The sequence below is a fragment of the Egretta garzetta genome, unplaced genomic scaffold, assembly GCF_000687185.1.
Source record: "Egretta garzetta isolate BGI_Z169 unplaced genomic scaffold, ASM68718v1 scaffold139, whole genome shotgun sequence".
In the NCBI taxonomy this organism is placed as follows: Eukaryota; Metazoa; Chordata; class Aves; order Pelecaniformes; family Ardeidae; genus Egretta; species Egretta garzetta.
This window is the reverse complement of record NW_009260832.1, coordinates 2141320-2151709: the sequence shown is the minus strand read 5'-3', so window position 1 is coordinate 2151709 and position 10390 is coordinate 2141320. Positions and strand designations below refer to the sequence as shown.

Sequence of the window (10390 nt, the reverse complement as noted above, 5' to 3'; positions counted from 1 at the left end):
CTCTTTCCCCTTGTTTTTTATCATTCTCCTTTCCTTCTATCCCACCCAAAAAAGTGCCTGATTAGTTACCTTGTTTACCTTGTTAGTGCTGAAATATAGCTTTGTAACTAAAATAATAGAACATCTTGGTAGTAGAACCTGGATCAGAAAACATAGCAAGTAAAATCAAGGAAAGCCTGTAGCCTTGTTAGTTTTTTGAAAATACTATGTTGTTTAGTCTAAATTGATGTTTTTACCTCTTCATTTAACAGAAGGCTTTGCTATCTATGAATTGTGCATATAGAAAATTATAATTAAAAACAACTTTGTTTCTTGTTTGATTTTAAATCACGGATTTTTAATCCTGTTTGCACTTCTACTACTTAATTACACCTTGTTCTAATGAACGATTGCCTCTTACTGGCAGCTATGAGAAAATCCTGCAAAATACAGCCTTTACAGAAAATTTGCTGGCACTTTTCATAGCTGTTTGGGCAATACTATATTTGTGCATATTTATGTAAGCAACTTTGAAGTTTATGATCTACTTTGTCTCCTAGCTATTATCATTGTTAGAAAATGGATCAGATATAAATAACTGGTTACTATCCGTTCCCTATCAGTTTCTATGCAAACTAGTTCAATGACTGTTTTATTTTGAAATATTCAACACATACTAGTTTAAGCAAATAAAAAAAACAAATGTGGGTGTGTGCTTTAAAAATTGCTGTAACTTCCCGTATACACAAACTAGTTCATGAACTTTAACTGAGATCTATGTATTTTGGTATTTTTCAAAACAGAGCTCCTTTTCCACCCTATCAATCTAAGCGGTTTTTTTAAGTTAATATTGAGTTAGTTGGCTTCTGATGTTTAAAGGAGCTGAGTGTTGTTTTACAAAAAAAGTGAATACTTGGGGAAGTTGATCTGCATTTATGCAGGAACTAATGTTATTGGTAGCTCGTTTAGAAGTTGAGAAATTCAGCTTCTAGCCAGCTGTGTAGTCAGCACTTTACTGGAATTTCTAAAGGTGTAGTAGCAAACAGCAGTAGTAGTTTGCTGTTATCTGTGACGCTAATGTGATATTTGTAATGAGATCTAACATCAACTGTTTAAATACCATACCTGTTGTTGCCCCTTTTCCCCCAACAGAAAAAGGACAAATGCTCCCCCCTCCCCCTAGGAAAGCATGAACTCTTATGAGTGTCAGGAGATGTGATGCTGAACTCAAATGGCTTTAAATAATTTAATAATAATGCATCTCAAATACTTTTTTGGACAAACATCAACTATCCAAATGCAGCTTCTCAGCCTTCATTGTTATTTAAAAAAGTACAACACTGAACAGGCAATATCATTCCGCTCAAAAATATTTGGGAACTTTGTATAATGTTAAGATTCCTAGAAAATGAAAGAAAGAATGCATTTTCCAATATTTTGGCATGTAAATGATCTATTCTGACTTATCTTCCTGTCTTCCTCCACCCCACTCCTTCTCCAAGAGAAGGGAAGACCTTTGGGAAAAACCTTTTGGTAATCTTCCAAGACTGAGATCCTAGCCTCTTCATCTCTGAGGTGCCCTGCATATTGCTTTCATCCTTATGAGCAACAGAGTGAAGCTGAATGTAGATTTATTTATTTCTTTAAATTGCTGGGAAGTTAGTTCTTTACTCTCTAGGGACACTTGATTTGGTTTCCAAGTATAATGTGTAATGTTGACTTTTTTTCTGTACAAGTAATAAGGTCAAACTGTATCTAGATAGTCGCTAATTCGCAAGTGCTATATTTGCACAGAAGTTGCAGCCAGTGTCTTCTGACTGTCTGTATCTGACGTCTTCCTTTTCCTTATCCTGTTTCCTTACTGTCAGTTTTCTTGCCTTCTCACTCTCCTTATCTGGCAGAAGGAGAATGCATCCTCATCAGTCTGGCTGGAATTCCCACCGTAAATTGCTGCCAGTAATTTGATAGTATTTCCAATTGACAAACTTTAATCTTGGTTTTAAAGCCCTAGTTTGTTTTTCCTTGGTGCTGTTCCTTACATTTAGGAAAGTGGATCTGAAATGTTAAAAAATATTGTATACTTTTGCAGACATAAATACTGAGCCATGGGGAGGAATGAAGACCCCGTTTAGCTGAGTGATCTAAAACCAGCAAGATGCTATGCAGGCCTAAAGCTTTAGAAGGAAACTCTATAATCCTAAAGTTGTTGAAAAACAGCAATATGATACCATATCAGGATTGGAATGAAGTCTAAAACACTCCCAAAAGTATTTTGTGGATTTTTATTTTATCTTCTTTGGTAATACATGGATGTGAAAGGCCAAAGTTAATTTTGTAGACAGTCTTGACTGTAGTACTTCCTGACTTTTTTAATAACTCTGTCTTGCTAAATAGCTGTGGGTCTTGATAGTTGTTTATGAGATTTGTTTCTGTGAGAGATCATGCTTTTGTATATGCAAGTAATAGTACTGATTGGGTCTAGATGCAGGTAACATTGACAAACAGTTAGGAAAGTTGTGTGAAGCTGCTCTTGTACTGCTTTAGTCCTGCTTAGATGTATCACCAAGAATTTATGGTACTCTGTAACTTGATGTAAATTAAGTCTTTGTTTTTTATCTGTTGTTGGATTATATCCAGACTTCGCAATGGTGAGTAATATAAGACAACCTTTTAATCTTTATATACTTAAAATACTATTTGGAAATCTCACCATCATTGTGTGTTTTTTCTGTTACAATAATTCTTGTGGACCACAATCAAAGCACATACAATAGTGTGTGCAAAATAAGTGGTGGCTTTGCTGCCTATAAAAGTAATTCAGCATCTGATTAAATAAAGTGGAAATCTGCTATATTGCAATGACGATAGTAAAATATGTACGTGTAACATGCAGTCCTGGAGAGCTGTGTGCTACAGACAGGTATACGTAGGAATACTGTCAGTAATCTACTGCCCTTAGTCTTTTGTATGTAATTCAGATCAGTGGTATGTTTTTTCCTCTGCTTGGAGATCTATTTTGTTTGCATCACAATTGTCAAATATTTAGATACTGTGAAGTGTTACAGCTACAGTTTTGAGAAGTATCTAGGAATGGATTTTAAAAGCTGCTACAGTTTCAGATTTGTTTTAAAAATCTCGAGCTATCATAACAGTGGCAAGCCTGATACAGAAATGTGGTCTATATCTTGTGCTGTGCTATCAAACTTTTTATAGCTGGGTAATGGCATGAAGATGCAAATATTTGTGTGATGATAGTTTGGAAGGCAATTGATACTAGAAACGTGTCCCTGTATACATAACTGAGTTACGTTAGGGATTTTGCAACTGTCTCCTATGGGTCAACCACAGGTGAAGAAGAACCCAGTATTTCCTAGGTCTACTTAGAGTAACTTAAAGAATTAAAAAAAAAAAAAACAAAAAAACCACAAACAAGAAAACCCCACAACAAAACAAAAAACCAAAAACAATGAAACTGCTCTTCTGAGGCTTTAAATAGATTTCTTTCAAAATTTGACTTCTAAGAGCAGATGTGCACTGAGTTGCTCTTACATAGATAAGCTATGACTAATAGTAATAACTTTTTAAAACAATATTTTGCAGAGAACTCCTGTATCATTAATTGAAATGCTTTAATTTTGCCTGGAAAAAAAGTGTAAGCTTAGGTCTGAAGCTTGTTTGGGAAAAAGTATCTTTTTCAACTGTTGCCTTTTCTCACAAATCAAAGTAAAATCAGTGGCATTATGCAATATTAAATTAGCATGATACTCTGCTTTTCTTATGTATGACCCACACTTCTAGCAGTTATGAAAATGAACACTGATGTTAGGATGTGAGTATGTTATCTCTTCCTTTTCTCAGCCATATCTGTTGTCTCCTACTTGCTTTTTCAAAAAACAAGCAGGGAAGACAATGAAATTGTAGTGTTTTCTGGGGTTATTTCCTGATGACCGTGGGGAACACAGAAGCAGTATTCAAAGGTACAGCTGAGAAGCTATTAATTTATCCATTTTGTTAACATTTGGAATAGGGTTGAAACAGGAATAGTAGAAAGAAATGCTTGGAAGTGAAGGAGGAAGGATGGGTCTTTGATTAGAAAACTGCTCAGAGCAGACTTATTTCCTCTAGAGCTACCCTGGGACTTTGGCAGAGAGTTTTTCCTGTCTACAAAATTAAAATGCTTTGCCCATCTTGTCATTTTTCATTATAATTTTTGCCTGTTTGGGGGACTACTGTGTGGTTCTGTGAGCTTTCTTGCCTTAAGCACACATACGAAAGTATGGAGGATTTGGACAAACTGCACTCCCTGGGATGCTGCCTGTTTTGTGTGGTTGAGAAATGCTTAACACGTACTGAAATGGGCATGTATTATTATCCTTCTACAGCCAGTATTCAAGGGACGTGGTTTTTCAACTCCGCATACCCCGCAAAACTGGGAGGCTTTGCATTGCTTTAGAAAAGAAGATTAATGCTGGTTAGGAGGATGATATTAATTTGAGATGAGAAGAATAATTTTAGCTACTAGGTGAAAAAGTGAAGATGACATAATCCTTGGGTAAAGGAACTAAATGGGACTGGCTGCAAGGACTTTTTTATATTTTTGATAACTGTAAGCACTATGAAAGAGGCCAAACTCTATTTTCAGATCTGCATATGAGGTTTCTACTGATTTCTTAAAAAGAAGCAGCTTACTCTGAATGTTTAAAGCTTGTGTAAACGTACTCCCAGTGCTGCATACTTACTGATTTCTGGAGAGAGAACTGGTTCCCATGTCCTGGAAAATGTAATAGGATTTTTTATTTAAAGAAATGTTCAAGTATTCTTAATATTGAAAATTTTACTGACTAGTTAACAGTGCTTACAAAAATATTTGTATCGGAAATGCTTAAAGAAAACATTTGAGGGATAGAATTTCGAAGGTTGTGGTAACTTGAGGAATCTCTGGGCTTCTCTGTTTTTCTGGGTAGCACTCCTCATGTTTTGAGGCAAGGTAGGTGTAAAACCTTAATTCCAAATAAACTGTGGGTGGGTGAAGGAACAAGGGTTACACTTAATTATGTTGGAAGCTGATGTTCAGGGGAGGGGCTGGGGAAATCCTCTGTAAGAAAACTACCTGTGTTGGTGCAGATAAATAACTAACAAGTTTTAATTTAGTTCCTGTAAACATCTGAATTCCACTTTCAGAAATTGCTTTTTCTCTATTTCTGCAAATAATTAGTAATTCATGTGAATGCAGAAGCATAAGCAAGGCTAAAGCAAATCTGTTCTGAAACTTCTGGTATTCCTTGTGGGGATATTTTTTCCAATCTGGCAATTTGTTCAGTCAATCCATAGTTAATGCAAAAGCATTTATTTTACATTAGAAGTATTTTGAGTTTGTGTAGGAAGGTATCATTTATGGGGACAACCTCTCTGCCCCCGAGTTTTAATTTCTGTCTGTCTTTCCTTTTTTTTTAAGAGCTATAAACTGTCACTGGAATACAGATGACTTTTTTGCATAGGAAACATATTGATAATTTAAAATACAGGGAGGAAAAAACAGGTGAGGCAAGCTGGCTCTTTAAGCCCTTCCATGCCAGAACGAAATTAAATTACTAATTCTGTTTGGGCAAGAAAGCTGGTATTAAGTTTGCTGGATTATTCAACATCTGTTTGCTATCTCTCTCATAGCTTAGCTGGATGTTATGCAGATTCATTCATCTAGGACAACAACGTGATTGTAGTTTAAAAGTTAAAATATTGCGGTGTATTGAAGCAGACTTGTTCCCATTGTAGTTCTACTTACATTTTACCTTGCCAGCTTAGAGGCTGAGCAGGAGATGTGTTTGAGTTTTGATTTGCATGGAACCTCTTCAGCCTTTCAGCTGTCTCTAGTGTGAATGCATATATTTTTTTAAGAGTATTTGTATCCACTTTGGTTTTGATCAATAATTTCTCAGTAAATGCAAAACTTGCAGAATGGGTGAGAATTGTACTGTTTTATTAATTTCTAGTGTATACTGAGAGAACAAGCTGTACATTATATTCCCTGTTTTGCATACATGTTTGGAACTACTTCCTTTCTTCCAAAAACTAAGGTACCTGTTTTAAAGCAAGAGGTGTTCAGCTCTTTGTCAAATTATACTCCAGAAACCCTGGGCATATTATAATGATGAAATACTGACCACTTTGCATAATTCATCTGGACTTGTGCTGTTTCTGCTCTGTCTCCTAGAGGTTGGAGAATTTCCTTAATTTTGTATCGGAAGAAAGGGGATAACCATATTTGAAATACAGAATCTTTGAAACTAATAAATCAAACTAGTATGGAGAATTGAAAGAATCTCTGTTGCTGCTGCTTCTATTTGATATTCATTGTGGAAGTATAGGACTGATTTATGCGTGGGAGGGAAAAGCTTTTGTTATCTCATAGTTGGTGTGAATCCAGGAAGCCTTGATACAGAGATCCTGGAAATTTACATTATACATAATTTCCCATTGACTCCTCCATATTTTGGCTACTGATCTTTTTATCTCTGTCACAGCAGATTTTTTTTAACATGCCTTGCATTATTCAACTTTTCTTTCATCTGTAAGTAGTGTTTAAAAAGCAGAGAGGGCTCCTTTAGCACTTGAAAAATGTGATCATTTGATTATGATGCTTATTTAGGTTAAATTCCTTTTATACTAGTCCTGATATTTAACACTACTAAAATAACTGCTTCATCATGGTCCGTTATGTTCTCATTGATGAAAAATCCCTTAAATAACTAAGTTCAGCAGCTATACATAATTCTTGTGTTCTATAGGGATTAAAAAATGGGCCTTTTAACTTCTTTATCTTACTTTGTGGTATTTATAAATTTTTTTTTTTTGGTGATCACTCAGATCTACATGGTTAAATTTGTTGAGTGTGCTAGCTAGAAACAGGTTGCTAACCTGTTTGAATGTGGTACTAGTGGTAGTGACAATGTTGGTTATGGTGTTTGGGTTTTGTTGGGGTTTTTTTCTATGTTACATACAACCGTTATTCCTTAATGATACCAATTCCAGCTTTGGTCGGCCAGGAGTTGAATGCTACTGCCAACATGACAGTGGAGCTGCAGTAATCCAGCTTCAGTTCCTGATTAATGAGGTTAGTAAAATGATGTAGGTATTCCATAATTCAGAGAAGATACAGAGTGTATTTTCTTCAATTTCCTATTAAGCAGGCATCAAAATCAGCTAACACAACTGACTCTTAGCATGAATGGCAAAGGGTAATAACAATTATAAATAAACTTTTTAATTTTAGAAAATGATTGACAAACTGCTGGAAATACCTTTGTCTCTAGAGCACTCTTTTGCTATAAGCAAGAACTCTTCTCCTAGGAGCATGTATACATATTATTTCTTGAAGTAGTAAAGTATGTTTTCAATAGTACCAACAGTTTCAGCAAGTAGTTAATTTTCTTTTGATAGAGTTACTGGTTTAGACATGAGCTGCAATCCCTCAGTGATTTCAGGTATGTTTTTTCTAGGGGCATAGCAGCTGAGATGTGGAAGCACTGTTGTTGTTCTTGAGCCAGCTGGGGCCAGGTTTGTAGAGGGACTTCTGGCTCAGAGGAATAGTGAAGCCAAACCTCACTAGCTTTGGCAGCACATAGGTGTTAGCAGTTGAGTTCATTGCTTAATTTCTCTACAGAGGTGGCCATGAGGGAACTGATGTGCACACTACCAGAAAAAGCTTCTCCTTCCCCATCACCTCTCAGTATAGCACTGAACTGAATGTGAGTGAGCTGAATGACATGATCACATCAGTTATCTCATTACTACTACTTAGAGCTTATTGGTGCTATGGTGTTGATGCACATGCTAGTAAATAAACTTTTTTCATCCTGGTAGCAAATATGTAATATATTTCCACTATGAAGATGATACACTGTCACTAGGGTTATGAAAATAAGTTGACAAAGCTTTTTTCTTTCTCCTAGGGAGCTCTTGTGAGTGCCTTGGCTGATGATACCTTACACCTGTGGAATTTACGTCAGAAGAGACCTGCTATACTTCATTCACTCAAATTTAACCGAGAACGGTAGGGATTGCATTATTATTGCTTTGCCCCTTACCATCACAGTATGTGCTATTGCAAGATCAGATTTATTAATGCACTCCAATTCACCACCTGTGAAATAATTGAAACTAGATTTACATAGGGTTCAAGTTGCAGTCTGTTAGGGCCCAAAGTATTTGTGAGCAGACATACTAGTGACCTAAACTGTCTTTTCTATCACTTTGTATATTGCATTGCTGAACATCATTTTTTTTTTCCCCATCTTTAAAATGTGGAGGGATAGAAACACTTTTGGAACAAAAAGGAATTTTGGAAAAAAAGAAAGAGTATGCGTGTGTGCGCACCAATAAGACAACAGGAAAGCTAGTTCAATTTTTTAATGGGAAGTTTTTCCTCTTTGTGATGACAAATTGGAATTCTTCAGTGTTGGAGTTCCTGTGTGTATCAGAAGCTGAAAACATGCATTTTGACTGAATTTTGGGACTTGAGTAACAATGTTGTAAGGAAGCTAGGGAGACATTTTAGATTAAATTTCTAAAAGTCAGTTGATTAAACTTCTGAAAAAAAAATTGTCCTTTTTTTAATAACAAGTAGTCCTTCCCTTTTGGGAAGTAGCCCTTTACCAGTATAGGTAAAGTCTCAACCGGAATGCTATGTCTGCTTTTGAGCAGCGTGCTTTAGAGATGGACTGCTTGGGGAACTCAGAGGATACTAGCAAGAACACAGAATAATCTGTGACTTGTACCTCTGTTGAATAGGGCAGGAAGTAATAAGCTTTAAGTAATGGATAGCAATAGAAAGAGGTAAGTTAAATATTTATGTAAAACCTTCTAATGTAATGTCATACAAAGTGCTAAACAGACTGTTGGGTGGATTATAGAGTAACCTCGTGGTTTTAAAGAGCAGGTTATAAACAAATTTGTCAGGAATAACATAAATGCAGATTACAGGTTTTTTTTGAGGTAGAGGACTAAATGATTCTAAGTCTCTTTTGAGGTTGTTTCTATGATCACTTTGCATAAACTTTTTACCAGGGCCTGTAGGTATAGGACAAGGGGTAATGGTTTTAAACTGAAAGAGGTAGATTTAGACTAGATGCAAGAAAGAAATTCTTTACTGTGAGGGTGGTGAGGCACTGGAATGGGTTGCCCAGCGAAGCTGTGGATGCCCCATTCCTGCAAGTGTTGGAGGTCAGGCAGGATGAGGCTTTGAGCAACCTGATCTAACGAAAGATGTCTCTGCCCACAGCAGGTGGGTTGGACTAGATGGTCTTTAACCCTTCAGACCCAAACCATTCTGTGATGCTGTGATTCTAAACTGTTATGCACAAACCAGAAAGCTCTGACAGAGCAAAACTGTCTGCCCCAGGGGAGTGACGGTGTTCCTTTATGCAGCATAAAAAGTCAAATGGAGAGAAATGCAATTCACAACCTCCAGTTTAACAAGGATTGTCCAACTATAGGAAAGGCAGTGGTGTATCCAAACCAAATTTTCTCCCTTCTCCCTTCTTTGTTAAATGACTTTTCCCTTACCTGTAGCACCTACTTAAGTGTGAATATAAAATTGGGATTTGCAGCCTGAAGCCACACTTGGATATTGGTTTTAAAATAGATATCTGAGGTGGTAATTCTGATTGTGTGCAAATCTGTTGATAGCTGGCTAGAGTCTTGGCTGTATGGATATTTTTGATTAAATAGAGTGGAAGTTTCAAACCTTCCTTTTCCTGTAAATGTGATGGTCTCACTAGCAAAACCTGTCACAGGGAGTTGAACTTCGTATACTCATACCAGAAAGAGGGGCGGGGATGGAAAGGAGTCTAGGTCACTCATGTCACTTCAGTGGCTGTATTTCTTACTAATTTTGGAGAGAGCATTGATTTTTTTTTTTTCTTTTTTTTTCCCACCCAGGGAAATCTGTGCCTTGCTAAAATAGTTAATGAGACCACCATAGTTACTAAGAGTGGTGAAGGTATAGCTTGAGACAGGGCTTATTCTTCTAGCGGTTTTAATCTTAAAGTATCCCACTGTAATGGCATATAGAAGTAGCCAGAACACAACATCCCAGAACTGTACATTGTCATAGCCACTTATGGTTGGATGACTCATGCTGGGTGACTGTTAACTGTTTTCAAATATTCTGTCTTCTTTTGACTAGACTATAAAATAAATCTTTATTTTATAAAGTGTAATCTCATTACTAGGGAATTACTTTGATTTTTAACTTTAGAGATTTGCACAAAATCACCATTTAGAATCCTAAAAAGGTGTCTGTATAACATTAAGAGTTTTCAGTAATTAATTATAACTAATAGATTTGATCTGTTATGTGAATTTAAAGTAAATGGACTTTGCTAGGTCAGTTTTATGATGTATATTAACCACT

General features: G+C 36.2%; 1 protein-coding gene across 1 annotated transcript in view; it reads left to right on the top strand.

Moving 5' to 3' along the window:
- STXBP5 (syntaxin binding protein 5) overlaps positions 1-10390 on the top strand; it is a 112571-nt gene that overhangs the window by 26436 nt on the left and 75745 nt on the right. Inside the window, exons 4-5 of the mRNA XM_009646959.2 lie at positions 7009-7090; positions 7929-8029. Of these exons, the coding sequence (XP_009645254.2) occupies positions 7009-7090; positions 7929-8029 (183 nt within the window). The remainder of the gene's footprint in view (positions 1-7008; positions 7091-7928; positions 8030-10390) is intronic.